At 48.1% G+C, this 18073-nt stretch overlaps 1 protein-coding gene across 2 annotated transcripts in view; it reads left to right on the top strand.

The window, feature by feature from the left end:
• The first annotated feature begins 4903 nt into the window (after positions 1 to 4903).
• pappa (pappalysin 1) overlaps positions 4904 to 18073 on the top strand; it is a 248804-nt gene continuing 235634 nt past the window's right edge. The window contains exon 1 of one of the 2 annotated variants that reach the window (XM_033049105.1): positions 4904 to 5788. In XM_033049105.1, coding sequence (XP_032904996.1) covers positions 5341 to 5788 — 448 coding nt within the window. In that variant the 5' untranslated portion in view covers positions 4904 to 5340. The remainder of the gene's footprint in view (positions 5789 to 18073) is intronic. The other variant, XM_033049104.1, reaches the window with a different exon arrangement.

Below are 18073 nucleotides of genomic sequence, written 5' to 3'. Positions count from 1 at the left end.
GTTGTCGTGAATCCCTCTCAGTCCGCAGTCATTTACAGAAATCATTACAGCGGTTCTGAAGAAGGGTCTCGACCCGAAACGTCACCCATTCCCTCTCTCCAGAGATGCTGCCTGTCCCGCTGAGTTACTCCAGCGTTTTGTGTCTACCCCCGATTTATTCCAGCATCTGCAGGTCGTACCTACACATTTAGGCCGACGAGCCAGTGAGATGCTACAACTTAGGGTAAAAAAAACACCCCATCTCTTAGCGCAGCTCTGTCCATTAGAAGCCACCGCGGTCGCAGGGGAAACAAGCTCAGAAATTACGCCGCTGGGGGAAGCCACCCGTGTGTCCAGTTATGTAGTCTGAAGAAGGGTTTCGGCCCGAAACGTCACCTATTTCCTTCGCTCCATAGATGCTGCTGCACCCGCTGAGTTTATCCAGCATTTTTGTGTACCTTGTGTCCAGATAGTTTGTTAGGTGATTATTTAGTTGGGATCCAGACCTCCCTCATTAACAAAGTCCTGACTGAAAACTGTCAAAAGTTGCCCTAACTTTTCACCAAGCATGAAGTAAGCACCGAGATGGCTGGCCCTCGATGCATCCTGCACTTTGCAGTTTACTTCATATGTTCTCATCGGGGACACGTTTTACCCATTGAAGGAATATTGAGAGATACCAATACAAGAAATCTCCAAAGGATTCATGGTGGAAACTGCTCAATTGAAGGACTTGTCCATCATCACTAAGTACTTTCGCTTAATCGGATTTGATATGAGGTAAGCCAGTTACTCCAGCGTTTTGTGTCAACCTTCTGTATAAAGCAGCGTCTGTAGTTCCTTCAAACACTAACCCGAGGGCCGGGACTTCCAACATGTGGATCGGACTTGGAGCTGTTTTTTTTCCTCTTTTTTTTCCTTTGTAATCATATTTTTAAGACAAAGATTGACATATTCAAGATTACAATAGATTGACATATTAATGATGACAATAGACAATAGGTGCAGGAGTAGGCCATTCGGCCCTTCGAGCCAGCACCGCCATTCAATATGATCATGGCTGATCATCCACAATCAGTACCCCGTTCCTGCCTTCTCTCCATATCCCTTAACTCCGCTATCCCTAAGAGCTCTATCTAACTGTGTCAGGGGTTATGGGGAGAACGCGGGAGAATGGGGGTTGAGAGGGAGAGATAGAACAGCTGTGATCGCATGGCAGAGTAGACTTGATGGGCCGAATGGTCTAATTCTACTTCTCAATGTATTGAAAGGGCGCCGAAATATGGTGACAGTGCCTTTGTGGGTCGTGCAATTGAGTTTTGTACTGTGCACACGTGACAATAAAGAACCATTGAACCATATGTGACTATTATTCGTGTTATTTTTGATATCAAATATTGAGGAAACTCCCAATCTAAAGACCCAAATTGTGCAATGAAATACCAGGCGCAGCGGAGGCATTGGTGAGAGGGCATCCTTGCTGAAGCGGTTTTCAACTGGCGAGTCTCAGCAATTGGGCACAGGTATCAACTCTTCCCCGTTATACACTGACAGGGACCAGGCGTCCATGGGCGACACCCTGCGCGTCAAATTCATTCGTAAAAAGTAAGTGACGAAGGGAAAATAAATACTAACTTTTTTTTAAAAATTGTTTGCAATTTCTACTCCAAAGGAAAGGTGTAAGTGGGTGGATGCGATAATATCGCGGACAGTCTTTCCAGCGTCAGAATGAATAGTCAATGTTACTGATGCCCTCTGAAGTAGCACGATGAGCTAGCGACGCGAAAAGGCGTGAAAGAAGCACCTTCTTCACAAGCTGGGATTTAAAGTGCCGGGCTTGGTCGCATGGAGTTGCTTGAAGTTCTGCGCTCCCGGAACCTTCTGCGTGTGTGGCCTATCGGTGGGAAAGGTGGGGGGAAATAGCCCTGTCCCACTGTACGAGTTCATTCAAGAGCTCTCCCGAGTTTAAAAAAAATCAAACTCGTGGTAAGCACGGAGAATGAACGTAGCCGGTCCGTCGGAGCTCGGGGACGTCTCTTAGCGGCTCGTAACGCTAACGGCAGGTACTCGGGAAGACTCGCTAACGGCAGGTAAGCTCGGGAAGACTCGTGAAGATTTTTCAACAGGTTCAAAAATGTCCACGAGAGCCCCGAGTACCGACGAGCGGCCATTACCGTAAATCCTCGAGTTCGAATCAGGGCAAACTCGGGGAGAACTCAAAGCGGACAGGCAGCATCTCTGGAGAGAAGGAATGGGTGACGTTTCGGGTCGAGACCCTTCTTCAGATTCCGACTCATTTGGGATACCCTCGGACTATCTTCGATCGGACTTTTTACTTTACACCAAACGTTATTCCCTTGACCTCGTACGTACAATGTGAATGGCTCGAATGTAATCATTTCGCGGACTGGTTGGCGCGCAGCAAAATTATTTTCACTGAACCTCGGTGCACGGGGCAATAAATTAAACTCCCAGCTCTAAAGAGAGCCGGACCTCCTGGTTCGCGTCGGTGACAGAAATGATTGAAATCAGCATTGCTTGGAAATTGGCAAATTCTGACTGAAACCGTGTCCTCCCGACGTCCACAGCTGATGCCACCGCGTTGAAATACTCTGGGAATTAGAGCAATAGGATAACCAATTCGTTATAGATGTTAAACTTAACTTTAGGTTCCTAAAGGTTATTTCGAACGTGGTTTTAAAGAGAGTTCACCAAATTTCTTGACCGCAGCAGCATTGGGACCACAGATGACCATCTCACGACTTAAGGGAGCACCTTGCTTCGTTTTGTGTTTAAGAAGGAACTGCAGATGCTGGAACAATCGAAGGTGGACAAAAATTGCTGGAGAAACTCAGCGGGCGAGGCAGCATCTATGGAGCGAAGGAAATAGGCAACGTTTCGTCCCGAAACGTTGCCTATTTCCTTCGCTCCATAGAAGCTGCCTCACCCGCTGAGTTTCTCCAGCATTTTTGTCTACCTTTGCTTCGTTTGGTAGGTGGGTTCAATCTATTGGCAACGAAATTAGTTGCAAGTAATGTGTAGGAGCGAACTGCGGATGCTGGTTTACATTGAAGGCTGACACGAAAAGCTGGAGTAACTCAGCGGGACAGGCAGCATCTCTGGAGAGAACGTGACCTATTCCTTTTCTCCAGAGATGCTGCCTGACCCGCTGTTGCTCCTGCTTTTTGTGTCTATCTTAGTTCCAAGTAACGTTTTACTGGTCATCAGTTAATAACTAGTTTTCACACTGGGGAAAAAAAGGGGGGGTGGGCAGGAAAGAGTGCGTTTAGTGTAAAACTAGTCTTTGAGTCGTTCTTAAAACGGTTCCTCCGCCGCCGCTGTTAAATAAAGCGCATCGCCCTTTTGCTCATTCGGCGCGTTCGCGGTAGCGGGGGTGGGAGGGGAGGGGGCGATGTGATGCCGTCCTCATTGGCTTTCTACAAGTTTCCTTCCAATCCTCCGTGTGTATTGGAGGTTTGGCGGTGTGGGAGGAACTCGGCTCGGACCAATACAGCGCCGGAGGACCCGAAAAAGGTTCTTTTTAACAACACCACACACAGGGCCTCCAGGTCTTAATTCACACACAACCTAGTGGCGGGTCTCAGCCTCTCCCGTTGCTTTGGAACTCGTTGCAAAGTCCCGCTGTTTGGGACTCGGGACAGAGTGAGACTCAGCGCTCCCACAACAATCACTTCTGCGTTTAAATCAACCTTTCTTTTTCTGCGAGTGGGGGGGAGAGGGATTTGCATTTAGTTGTACAAGGCATCGGTTGTGGGAGGGCACATCTTTTGTCATTTGGCTTTAAGATAAACCACTATTGCTTATTCTTTATTCATCCCCACTCGCTTCACCTCCACTCGCTCGCCGGTAACCGGACACCTCGCATTGAAATTAAAACCGTATCGTTTACACCCCCCCCCTTCCACACATAGTTCAATCTCACCAGTTTGTATAAATGAAATAAAAATTCTGCAAAAATAAAAGCACCATGTTTCAGGTGGGGTGAAGTACTAGCTGCCCGGATCCCACCCGGAGAGCGCTTTCGCTTTCAGCATTAAGGTCAAATCAAGCGAAGCGCTCACTCAGTGAAAAGCGCCTTTCACCGAAAAGGAACCCAACTATTTCCGATCGAGGTCTCCCTTTTCCTCTCGGTCCCGGGACATGTCCCTGGTCGGATGAAAGCTCTCTCAGACGGGGCTCGGGTCGCGGCGCGTTTGAAGAAGTGAAATTTCCAAGGGAATTGCATCTGGAGCCGCTGACGTGCACGTTAAAAGCCCCCCCAGTCACACACGCTCCACTCCAGCCAACAATACACACCGGGAAGCCGATGCCTCACTCACTCACTCCCTCCTGGGGGGTACCTGTGGCTAAAACCTGACCAGAAACCACACGCACACGCACACACACACACGCAGACACATACACACACACACACACACACACGCACGCACACACACACACACACGCAGACACACACATACACACAGGCATATACTCACACAGACACAGACACTCACACACGCAGACACACACACAGACACAGACACTCACACACAGACACTCACACACGCAGATACACACACAGACACAGACACTCACACACACACACAGGCATATACTCACAGACACACACTCACACAGCCACACACAGACACACACACTCGCTCACACACAGACACACACGCTCTCTCACACACACAGTCACACACAGAGTCCCACACACCGAAGTGTGAATCGTTTAAAGGCATAAGTACAACAATAATGAGGAAAAATAACAGACAAAGCAACAAACGGCACACTAATGAGAAACATCGCCCGCTCTCTCCGTCTCTCACTTGTCGCTCCGTCATGTGAGATTATATTTATTTCAATAAACGCAATAATGCAACTTTAGGGTGAGATTCGCCAGCCCGCCTCCCGGTTCAACACGGCGACCGAATGTTGCGTTGGAGTGTGTCACAGATTCCAACACCAGTCCAAACCACGTCTCGCTGACTTGCTCGGGGTACCTCGGGCCAGTCCGTGGAGGGATAAAAGTAGGGACTGATTGATTGATCAGTGTTACGAGAACCCTCTCAATGGGGACACCAGGAAGGTGGCGCTTTCGCTAGTGCGGGCTGATAAATTAGCATATTCTTGTTTACCCATCTCCGGTCCGTGCGTATTTGAGAGAGAGAGGGGAGGGAGGGGGGGGCAAGAAAGGGGGTCGTGTCTTATTAAGAAAAAAGGTTCTGTGTAACGGGATCATTGTGTTTGAGGCGGTAGAAGAGGGAAGTCGTAAGCGAGAGAGAGAGAGAGGGGGGGAGAGCGAGAGAGAGAGAGACAGAGAGAAGGACACATAGAGAGAAGCAAAAGATTGTAATGAAGATGAAAGTTTGGAGTTTGTTGTCCACTCTCTGTATCTTAGCCCTGGCTATGGGGTCGGAGTGCGACGGGCAGAAGGCTGCTCAGCCCCAGCGCTCCAAGCGTGCGCTCCGTCTAGCTGTGGATCACCGCGCTGGCCCCGGCACCGACTCCACGGGCTCATGTGGCACCAGGGTTACCCGCGGCAAGCGAGCGTTGCCCCGGCCCCGCTCCGACCATCCGCTCCGGCAGATGCCGCCGCCTTCATATCAGCAGCAGCAGCAGCAGCAGCAGCCACCACCGCCGCCGTCAGCCCGCGACCGCAACCCGGGCAAATTACTCTACTTCGCCGGCACCGGCAACCAGCTGCGACTTCGGACGACCACCGAGATCCCCCGGCAGCGATTCACTCTGGAAGTGAGGGTGAAACCAGAAGGAGGGCAACGTTCGCCAGCTGTCATTGCAGGTAAGGTGCCAACTAGCCAACTAGCAAAGGTGAAGAAGCCACACACAGAAATCCCCCCCCCCCCCCCCCCCCCCCAACTTCAAATCTCAGAGTAACTTTCTAATGTAAATAGTTATCACAGGCGAGATCACACCGCGCTGAAGTTAGTTTGCTCTACCTAGAATCGTTTTATTTAATTGATCTCATTTATTCTACGTGTGTGGAGCGAGATATTCCATTCAAAGCACAACGCAACACGCACAACTTTCAATTTGAATTATTTCAGCTAATTTAAAATATATTTGTGTTGGTGCCTCATTTTTAACCCTCAAAACGCTCGGTCGTTCTTCAAGAGCAACCCCCCCCCCCCCCCCCCCCCCCCCCCGAAATTGCCCTGGTATCCACATCCTCGTGGGAAGGGGGTCGCTTGAGTAAATGTAAACACAAGTCTGAAGAAGGGTTTCAGCCCGAAACGTTGCCTATTTCCTTCGCTCCATAGATGCTGCCTCACCCGCTGAGTTTCTCCAGCATTTTTTGTCAACCTTCGATTTTCCGGCATCTGCAGTTCTTTCTTAAATAATTATCTTAAAAGGTCACTTCTCGCTCACGGTCTCTCTCTCTCTCTCTCTCCCCCACCCCCTCTCAGCCCCGCCAACCCCCTACACCTTCTGCACAGCAACACACTCAGTAGGTAACGGTGCCGCTGCTCCCTTTAAGCTCCGGATTCTATGAATGGTTTGGAGTCGGAGATATGAGAATGCGAGCGAGGCGTGTCGTACTGCCAGCGGTAACAGTGAAAGTAATCGGCGCATTTGATCCCGGACCCAACCAACAGGGAGCGTAATCCCCCGACTAACACAAAATAAAATCCCACAGGCGCGTACGCGGGGAAAATGTTTTGCCTTGAATTAGTGGAAAGAAAACAAACCGTTTCTAGCCTAGGGCAGCGGCTCGCTCCCGCTTCTAATGATAGCGCCGAGGATATCTCTCTCTCTCCCCCTCTCTCTCTCTCGTCCAACATTTGATGTATTTCTTTAAGAGCAATTTACTGAAATATGTCTAACCTAGATTTACAATCCACTTGCCTATAGCTCCTGATCACTATAGGACGGTGGTGGATAATGCACCCCTTACTCCCCCCCCATTAGAAAATACTCTCATGTATACGTTTATTTGTTTACAAAAATAGCGAATAAAGTTTGACGTGTCTGTGGATGCTTATTTTTCTGTGTGTGTGTGTGGGGGGGGGGTTAAAGAATGAAAATATATGCACATAATTGCGACATATTTTTACTGTACCTTTGGACTAATTTGCTAATCAGTCGTATTTGCCGACTCATTTGGGAGGCTGGTGATCTTTGCAATGTTATCTCATCGCCTGCTCTCAATGTGACATTATTGTTTATGTCTGCGCGCGTCCGATACTATCTGAAATTGACTAGTGGAGATCTTGTTTTTTTTTCATTTCTCCTCTCATCATTCTTTCACTGGGTTTACCCTCTCTCCCTCTCTCTCCCTCTCTCTCTCCCCCTCTCTCTCCCCCTCCCTCTCCCTCCCCCTTTCCCTTTCTCTCTCTCGCCCCCGTGGCGGGGCGGAGAACCGCTAGGACTACACAAACAGCGGCATTCCGCAGGTCAAGCCTCCTTTCACACACAGATCCGTGGCATTTCCCTCGTGTTACTCCTCTCGCTCGCTCCCCTTGGTTCCAAGGCGTGTGTTGTGTGCACCAGTTGGCGCTCCCCGCTCCCATCGCGCTAACAACAGTCAACCTTAAAGCCAATCGTTTCGGCCGAGAGCAAAAAAAAAGGTTGGATGAAAAAAAATGCACGGCATGATCTTCATGATGTCATGTCCCAAATAACAGTCCCGGCCCTTCCACAACACACGGTGATTAACACGTTCTGTGCAGATATCACGTTGGGTCGATTTAGATTCGTATTAGGTAGCAAGATAGGACTTTATTCCCACTATTACAATTGAAAATGCCAAACTGTACTTTGAACAGTCTGGTCGAGAAACTCTCCCTGCACCGGGTTTAAAAGCTTTTTAAAAAATTAATAAACTGAGCAGCAGCAGAATTATATTGACGTAGATTTTTATTGGGATTCGGGGCCATTGGTAAAACAATCCATGTTTTTTTTTTGGGGGGGGGGGGGGGTCTTGTGCAGGGAGGGACTGCAGATGCTGGTTTAAACCGAAGATAGGGAACCAAATCTTGCAGGTTTGTGTAGATTGGTCGGGAGAGGATTGCGAGAGCGGGTTTGGAGGATTGACTTTCCGATCCTTTTGGTTTATTTCTGAAAGGGTTCGCTGGGAAGCGTTCAGACTTGAGCGCTGGGGAGAACCCAGACTGATCCTACACACGCCTATGGTGGGATTTGTTGACAAAACACGGACTCAGACATGGGGAGGGGACTTGCTACTGCGCCGAACGAGGGAGGGGGCGGGGGATTTTAATACGAAATAGCACCCAGCTGCTTTTCTGTGAGGTCTGATGGGGTCGCGGTTTTATAACATTAGGGCAACACTTCTCCGGAGGTGTTTAGACTAATTTTTTGATGGCTTCGTTCCGAAGCCATCAAAAAATTAGTCTAAACACCTCCGGAGAAGTGCTTCGGACTTCAGTCGGGTCTGGGGGATTCTGACACATTGGCTTGTGAGAAAATGTTGCTTCGAAGGGCCGGTGTTAAGAAGGCAGCAAAAACACACAGTGGATGCACTTTCCATCGGGATGGGAACTTGCAGGCGGGCGGCATGTAACCGAGTTATGGTCACCTTCACCTCGAACGCAGAATCACATACATTGCCGTCAGGGGGGAGGTGGGGGGGGGGGGGGTGTAAGAGCGGGTCTCTTCTGACCAAGTGTAGATGGGTAACTATTTGACACCTAATTACACCGCCCAAAACAAAGTCGCTTCTCCAAATGGACGCAGAAGGGTCTCGACCCGAAACGTCCCCCATTCCTTCTCTCCAGAGACGCTGCCCTGTCCTGTCGCGTTCCTCCAGCCTCTATCTTCCCTTTAAACCAGCTCCTTCCTACACACACACACACACACGCGGGAGCTTCCTTTGCTCTGTGAACGCGTGTGCGAGAGAAAGCTCGGGGCTGGACGGAGGGGAAACTGTCCATGAAAACATAAACTTTCCGCGGCAAAAACGTAAACAATAACAGCGCTAGCGGTGGGTTGCGAGGTGGCAGACAGAGTGCGTGTTGGGCCACTCGGGGGTGGGTTTCGGCAGCGTTCCCTTCTCTCCACACACGCCGCCTGACCCGCTGGGTTACTCCAGATTTTTTATATGTGTGTCTAAAAGGTTGGGACACAAGTCGGGTTGTGTTCTGCCCACCGCCCGCCGCGGCTGCAACCTCACTGCGGCGAACAGCACAGAGCGAACGCATCTACCAGAGGCCCGGGAGGGAGGAAGAGGGAGGAAGAGGGGCTCCCAACCCCCCACCACCACCACCCTCAACTCACTCTCTCTCTTCCCCTCCCTCCCACTCTCCCTCCACCCCCTCCTCTCTCCCCTCCCTCCTTCTCTCTCTCCCCTCCCCCTATCTCTCTGCCCTCCCTCCCCCTCTCTCTCCCCTCCCTCCCACTCTCCCTCCACCCTTCTCCCTCCCTCCCTCCACCCCCCCTCTCTCCCCTCCCTCCCCTACACACGGCTCCTCCGGCCACACACACACTGATCTCGGGCAGTGTGACTGAGTCCCTGACTCTCAGGCAGAAGCCGAGGGAGGGTCTCGCCCCGAACCGCCACCATTATTCCTTCCCTCCAGAGGTGCTGCCCCTGACCCGCTGAGTTACTCCAGCATTTTGTGCCCGTCTTTGGTTTAAACCAGCCTCTGCAGTCCCTTCCTGCGCTCCAAGGCCGGGGGGGTTTGGCCGCGTCGGCTCCACAAGGTGAGAAGCGATCACCTGCTCCTCGCCCACGCTGCGGGTCCCGGGACCCGGGTCCACTCTATCCGCTAGCGGGTTGCCGGCATCCCAGCCGCTGCTCATCTGTCCCAGCGGCCCGGCCGGAGGCGGCGGCGGCGGCAGAGCCCGGGGATTCGTGTTTTGGTTTCGGTTTCTTACAACGCGGGAAATTCAAACACTTCGTCGCCGCAAAGGATGAAGAGCGAAAAGAGCTGGAATCAGAACCAGCCCCCGTCTCTCCTGGTTGATCTCCAGGGCGGCTGCCTGCGGGATATCCCGCTTGCTCTTTCAGACATGGTCAGTTTCACAGCCAGATCTTGCCGCTCTGGCGCTGCCCAAGTCCCGCACAGTGAAGCCACCCGTACATCAGAAGCCCGCGCACTGAATGAATGAATGAATGATAATAGACAATAGGTGCAGGAGTAGGCCATTCGGCCCCTCGAGCCAGCACCGCCATTCAATGTGATCATGGCTCATCATCCCCAATCAGTACCCCTTTCCTGCCTTCTCCCCATTTCCCCTGACTCCGCTATCTTTAAGAGCCCTATCTAGCTCTCTCTTGAAAGCATCCAGAGAACCTGCCTCCACCGCCCTCTGAGGCAGAGAATTCCACAGACTCACCACTCTCTGTGTGAAAAAGTGTTTCCTCGTCTCCGTTCTAAATGGCTTACTCCTTATTCTTAAACTGTGTGTGGCCCCTGGTTCTGGACTCCCCCAACATCGGGAACATGTTTCCTGCCTCTAGTGTGTCCAAGCCCTGAACAATCTTATATGTTTCAATGAGATACCCTCTCATCCTTCTAAACTCCAGAGTGTACAAGCCCAGCGTCAGGCAGCATCTCTGGAGAAGAGGTATAGGTGACGTTTCGGGTCAGTCTGAAGAAGGATCTCGTCCAGAAACGACCTATTCCTTTTCTCCAGAGATGTCGCATGACCCGCTGAGTTGTTCCAGCTTTTCGTGTCTATCTTCGGTTTTAACCAGCATCTGCAGTTCCTCCCGACACAACTAATTTGCCTGATTGTGCACTTAAAGGAGATCCCATCGCATTCAGTATTTATTCCCGGCATATATGGATGTCATGTGAGGCTTTCACAGTCTCTGTGGTCAACTTGAACAGTAGCATGCTGGTTAAAATAATCAATTAGTACCCAAGGGGACTGTGCTAATGATCCAGAGATGTGACTTCAAAACTCCCCTGTAACAGCTGGGGAATTGAAATTCAGTCAGTTACTCGATAAGGGAAGAAAAGCTGCTGGCCTTATCCCTTCTGGTGTTTACCCAGTGCAGTGTGGCTGTCTATTAACCAGCCTCTGAAATACACCAGCAAGTTCAACACCAGTTCGTCCAGGGCCATAACTATTAGACTTATCTTGCAATGTCGTGAAAGAATATAAATTAAAAAAAACATCCAAGGCACCAAGAAAGACATACAGATGCGGCACCTTTACGAGGATGTTGCCAGGACTCGAGGACCTGAGCTATTGGGAGAGGTTGAAACATAGAAACATAGACACATAGAAAATAGGTGCAGGAGTAGGCCATTCGGCCCTTCGAGCCTGCACCGCCATTCAATATGATCATGGCTGATCATCCAACTCAGTATCCTGTACCTGCCTTCTCTCCATACCCCCTGATCCCTTTAGCCACAAGGGCCACATCTAACTCCCTCTTAAATATCGCCAATGAACTGGCCTCAACTACATTCTGTGGCAGAGAATTCCAGAGATTCACCACTCTCTGTGTAAAAAATGTTTTTCTCATCTCAGTCCTAAAAGATTTCCCCTTTATCCTTAAACTATGACCCCTTGTTCTGGACTTCCCCAACATCAGGAATAATCTTCCTGCATCTAGCCTGTCCAACCCCTTAAGAATTTTGTAAGTTTCTATAAGATCCCCCCTCAATCTTCTACATTCTAGCGAGTACAAGCCGGCAAGGACTCTACTCCTTGGAGCGCAGGAGGAAGAGGGGTGATCTTATAGAGGTGTGCAAAATCATGAGAGGAATGGATCGGGTAGACGCACAGAGTCTCTTGCCCAGAGTAGGGGAATCGAGAACCAGAGGACATAGGTTCAAGGTGAGGGGGGGGGGGGGATCTGAGGGGTAACATTTTCACACAAAGGGTGATGAGTGCATGGAACGAGCTGGCAGAGGAAGACATGGAGGCAGGGACTATTGTAATGTTTAAGAAACAATTGGACAGGTACATGGATAGGACAGGTAGAGACGGATTTGGGCCAAACGCAGGCGGGCAGGAGTAATGTAGATGGGGCGGTGCGGACAAGTTGGGCCGAAGGGCCTGTTTCCATGCTGTATGCCTCTATCTGATGTTTTAAACTCACATTAAAAAGCTGTTCTAATGGGTCCTAATGGGTCACAATCTAATGGGTCACAATCTGGACGTAAACTATCCCATTACACCACTGTGTGCTCATCCAGCACTTATGCAGACTGAACCCATGAAGCCAATTCCGAGCATCGGAGGACTAAGTTATGAAATGAATTTTTTTTTAAAATCTTCCTCTTCGCCCTTGAAGGGCAAAAGGATGCGTTCAAAGTTGAAGAGAAGAGTAACGTTAAACTTGTACCCTGCTTATTAACACCTGAGATTTACTTGCAAGAATGAAAGTGTTGGTGGAGTCGGTGCTAAAAGGGGTCACAACTGCATTTGATATATATCTATATATATATATGTATACTTATAATATATATCTGATGCAAACACTCGCTCTTCTAACTGATATCTGCTGATGTGCTAGGAAGCTGGCACAAGTCCCTGTCCTCACTGCTGCAGTTCTGAGAACTTGTTGTGAGATCTTGCCCTCTGCTGGTGTTCCTGTAGCAATGAAGTGGTGTCATCCTCACCCCATGGCTGCGATGTCAGGGAAGTTGGCAGCTAACGCCCACAGAGGGGCTATGACCAATTTGGGCCTCGCTGGAATTGATTGAAATATTTACATCCACTGTGGACATCACGCTAGGAAAGCATCTCACCAACAACACATTCAAGGACATACAGATGATAGACATACACTTGGGCCACGTGAAGTGATCTGCAAATACTTGGACTTCTCCAATTTCAGGTAGCCCCTGCTTTCTCCTTCTTTTCCCCTCCCCTTCCCCTCCCACAGCCCACTGTCTCCGCCTCTTCCTTCCTTCTTCCCGGCCTCCTCCACCCCCAAACCAGTCTGAAGAAGGGTCTCGACCCGAAACGTCACCTTTTCCTTCGCTTCATAGATGCTGCTGCACCCGCTGAGTTTCTCCAGCATTTTTGTCTACCGCCAAATACTTGGAGGTCTGATGAGCATTGACTCTGACTTTATGAAACAGTTAAACAGGTGCATGGATCGGACAGGTTTGGAGGGATATGGGCCAAATGCTGGCAGGTGGGACTGGTGTAGCTGGGACATGTTGGCTGGTGTGGGCAAGTTGGGCTGAAGGGCCTGTTTCCACAAAGTGTCTATGTTAGGTTAGAGTCGGTAATGGGAGTGGAAAAGTTGAGACGGTTGTTGTCACGCCTGCAGTTCAAAATGAAAAGATGTAAAGAGGGTTGAAGGCCCATCCGGGGGAGTCCAAGAGGAGGGGGAGTCCATTGTGGGCCCCACCTTTCCTTGGTCATCATTGTGTTTTTGCATATCTTTCATTCCTTGTCCCATGTACCCTCTATATCTCTCGTTCCCCTTTCCCCGGCTCTCAGTCTGAAAAAGGGTCTCGACATCACCTATTCCTTTTCTCCGGAGATGCTGCCTGCCCCGCTGAGTTACTCCAACATTCTGTGTCTCTTTGTGGGCCGAAGGGCCTGTTTCTGTGCTGTTTCTCGAAACTAGACAATGCCTGCAATGTTTTATCTCCATGAAAGGTCATGAAAGCTTGCAACCCATCACACTGCAAACAAAGCCTATTTATCAGGCAACCGAATCATCCTACCACAACCAGAGAGCAGTGCTGAACTACTAAGTAGCTCACTGGTGACCTCGGACTATCCTTGATGGGACTTTGCTGGTTTTACCTTGTACTGAACGTTATTCCCTTATCGTGTGTCTATGCACTGCAAATGGCTCGATTGTAATCATGTATTGTCTTTCCGCTGACTGGATAGCACACGACAAAAGCTTTTCACTGTAAGCTTGGTGCTCATGACAATGAACTGTGCAGTACTGGAATGCTTGCAAAGGCTAGAGAAAATGCTCATTGGGTACTTAGAAACATAGAAACATTCGGCCCTTCGAGCCTGCACCGCCATTCAATATGATCGTGGCTGATCATCCAACTCAGTATCCTGTACCTGCCTTCTCTCCAACTCCAGTATCCTGTACCTGCCTTCTCTCCCTTTAGCCACAATGGCCACATCTAACTCCCTCTTAAATATAGCCAATGAACTGGCCTTAACTATCTTCTGTGGCAGAGAGTTCCAGAGATTTACCACTCTCTGAGACGTGGTCATGGCAAATAACATCACACACATGAAAACATTCTTCTGTTTACCACATCGTTATGTTGAATATGATAATAGTGATTTCAAAGTTAGCTCGTAAACAGTATCGTTGGTCTGGAAGGAGGCTGTTTGGCATTCTTAGTGGCGACGAGGATGAAGGAGAAATTGTGTCCTCCCTTTCTCATAGACAACACGCAACCAACTGCTCGCAACCAACATGCGTCACAGCGTGTCCACTGTGCATCCACCCGGCCTTGAAGTCCACCACACCCAACAGCTGTGAAGTTGCTCGTGGTCTCTCCACCAGAAAGCACCACCATCGGATTCGTGAGATGGAAGAGAGGATCAAGGAGCTGGGAAAACCACAAACAGTACAATGTGTTCATGGATCAAAGCTCCACAGGGAGTGAAGGAGAAGCAAAGACCAGGGTCCAACACAGATCCCGTAAACCAACCGGAGACAGTGGGTGACAATGTGGCGGAAGTGCGGCAACATGTTGAAGCGCACAACATGTACGTATTCTTCCAAGAATAAAGGCTACTTACTGCCAGAACATCCATCGTCTTTTTACACAGAGAGTGCTGAATCTGTGGAATTCTCTGCCACAGAAGGTAGTTGAGGCCAGTTCATTGGCTGGATTTAAGAGGGAGTTAGATGTGGCCCTTGTGGCTAAAGGGATCAGGGGGTATGGAGAGAAGGCAGGTATGGGATATTGATTTGGATGATCAGCCACGATCATATTGAATGGCGGTGCAGGCTCGAAGGGCCGAATGGCCTACTTCTGCACCTAATTTCTATGTTTCTATGTCTATGTCTCACCCAGCTGAGAGCCAAGATTGTAGGCTTGACCTATCAAGGACACAGAGGATGTGCCTGTGAGAGGAATACTCCAACCATCTGCTTAACCATGGCTACATCCTTGACTCCAGCATCCTTAATTCCACTGTAGCCAACTTGCAGTCCAATTTCACAATTATTCCTCACTGACAATTAGCTGCGAAGGCCAAAAAAACACCAAGGCTCCAGGAATAGATGGCTTCCCTGCAAATGTTCTGATGCAGAATGCAGAGGAGCTTCAATTACAAATGTACTGTGTTATTTACCAGGTCTGGGGAACTGAGGAATGCCATAATTGTGACCCATCTTCAAGAGAGGAGAATTTTGGGTGTTGTTTACAGAGAGGTTACAGTTTACAAAACTTACAAAATTCTTAAGGGGTTGGACAGGCTAGATGCAGGAAGATTGTTCCCGATGTTGGGGAAGTCCAGAACAAGGGGTCACAGTTTAAGGATAAGGGGGAAATCTTTTAGGACCAAGATGAGAAAAAACATTTTTCACACAGAGAGTGGTGAATCTCTGGAATTCTCTGCCACAGAAGGTAGTTGAGGCCAGTTCATTGGCTATATTTAAGAGGGAGTTAGATGTGGCCCTTGTGGCTAAAGGGATCAGGGGGGTATGGAGAGAAGGCAGGTACAGGATACTGAGTTGGATGATCAGCCATGATCATATTGAATGGCGGTGCAGGCTCGAAGGGCCGAATGGCCTACTTCTGCACCTATTTTCTATGTTTCTATGTTTAGTTTATTGTCACGTGTACCGATGTACAGAGAAGGCATCCTTCTCTCTGCTACAAGGAATGTCTTTGTGCAATCGGGGTCACACACTAACCTGCGTTTGTAGACTGATGTGTTTTGAACAGCCAAGATTGAATGGCAGAGTAGGCATAATGGGCCGAAGGGCCTAATTCAGCTCCAAGAACTTACGGACGTAAGATTTCAAGCATTTTTGAATGAGGATAAAACATATCCTCCTTCTGGTACCTTTCCAAACTCTCACTCTCTGAAGTAAGTCACATCATCAAATGCATTATTTTGTTACTCTAGTACAGTTCCTGAAAGCACCTCTCATTTGCTCGTCACCATAGCAAAATTAATTTAAATCTTGAATTAGCATTTGAAAAAAAATCCCCAATCCTGTCTATTTTTGTTACATTTATGTGGGTCGGGCAAAGATCACATTGAAAGGGTGTCACAAGTTAACAGTTCCATGAAACAGTTTTATGAGTGGGTGAAAACTTAATGTGACATCTAAAAGTGTGGGTTTATTATTGTAAGACATTCGCTGTTGATTGTTAAGATATTTTTAACTTCCCCATTGCGGTCCGTGTGTGGTTTAATGTTTGTTTAAAGATAAAACGATTTATATTTTATTGTGGCGCCGTTGCCGTGGAAATATTTATTGTAAATATACTTTCTTCATAGTCCCAAATGGTGATGGAGTAGTTTAGTACTGATGCTTCTTAGTTTAGTTTAAAGATAGAGCGCGGGAAACAGGCCCTTCGGCCCAACGGGTCCGTGCCGACCAGCGATCCCCGCACATTAACACTATCCCTCACCCACTAGGGACAATTTTAACATTTACCAAGCCAATTAACCTACATACCTGCACGTCTTTGGAGTGTGGGAGGAAACCGAAGATCTCGGAGAAACCCCACGCGGATCACGGGGAGAACAGACAAACTCCGCACAGACAGAACCCGTAGTCAGGATCGAACCCGGGCCTCTGGCGCTGCATTCGCTGTAAGGCAGCAACTCTACCGCTGGATAAGTAAATGAGAGCTGTCTAGGAAGGAACTGCAGTTGATGGTTCACACCGAAGATAGGCACAAAATGCTGGAGTAACTCAGGCAGCATCCCTGGAGAGAAGGAACGGGTGATGTTCCGGGTCAGAGGTTTAGTTTAGTTTATTGTCACATGTACTGAGGTACAGTGAAAAGCTTTTGTTGCGTGCTGTCCTGTCAGCAGAAAGACAACACATGATTACAATCGATCCATTTGCAGTGAATTTATTTATTTATTTGTTTATTTATTTATTTATTTATCTATTTATTTATTTATTTATTTATTTATTTATTTATTCCGAACAAGTAAAGACATTAACGACATTAATATTAACAAAATCGAAATTATCAAACAATTGGACATTACAATCAATATTTACAAAGCAATGAGAAGAACAAAAGCAAAGTTCCAATGTCCAACTCTGTGTCTGTACAAGCTCGAAAAGGAGTGAGAAGAAGAATAACTTATTAAATCTCACCCCTTTTCCCCAACACTTCTACCATATTTAAAAATCAATTCATTACTAATAATAATACTACCCTAGGCAATTTCCCATAATACCTACAGACATATATATACATACAACTATTATGTACATACAAACTTCATAACTGAAGTACCCAAACATAAGTAAACAATAGTAAAGCAATAGATAAACATTAACCCCCACTTGTCAACCATCCCCTCCATCCCTGTACCCCTTGAGAATTATTTTTTTATATATCATTTTAAAATGATTCATGTTTGTGCATTGCTTCAATTCCCCATTCAATTTATTCCACACTCCTACTCCACAAACCGAAATACAAAAGGTTTTTCTAGTCGTACGGACTTTTTGTTTCTTAAAGTTAAATATTCCTCTTAAATTGTAACCCCCCACACGCTCGTTAAATAATTTTTGAATGTTTCCAGGTAAATTTTTATTTTTGGCCCTAAACATTATCTGAGCTGTTTTGAATGTAACCAAATCTTCTAATTTTAATAATTTTGACTCTAAAAATAATGGATTCGTATGACCCAGATACTTAGCATTATGGATAATACGAATTGCTCTTTTTTGCATCATGGTTAACGAGTGTATCGAATTTTTATATGAATAGATACGTGATAAGGGAATAACATTTAGCGCAAGGTGAAGCCTTGTGGAGTCTGTGGAATTCTCTGCCTCAGAGGGCGGTGGAGGCAGGTTCTCTGGATGCTTTCAAAAGAGAGGGCTCTTAAAAATAGCGGAGTCAGGGGATATGGGGAGAAGGCAGGAACGGGGTACTGATTGGGGATGATCAGCCATGATCACATTGAATGGCGGTGCTGGCTCGAAGGGCCAAATGGCCTACTC

The sequence above is a fragment of the Amblyraja radiata genome, chromosome 32 (genome assembly GCF_010909765.2).
Source record: "Amblyraja radiata isolate CabotCenter1 chromosome 32, sAmbRad1.1.pri, whole genome shotgun sequence".
NCBI classification, from domain to species: domain Eukaryota; kingdom Metazoa; phylum Chordata; class Chondrichthyes; order Rajiformes; family Rajidae; genus Amblyraja; species Amblyraja radiata.
The sequence above is the reverse complement of the archived record's forward strand: the minus strand, read 5'-3'. Positions and strand labels throughout refer to the sequence as shown.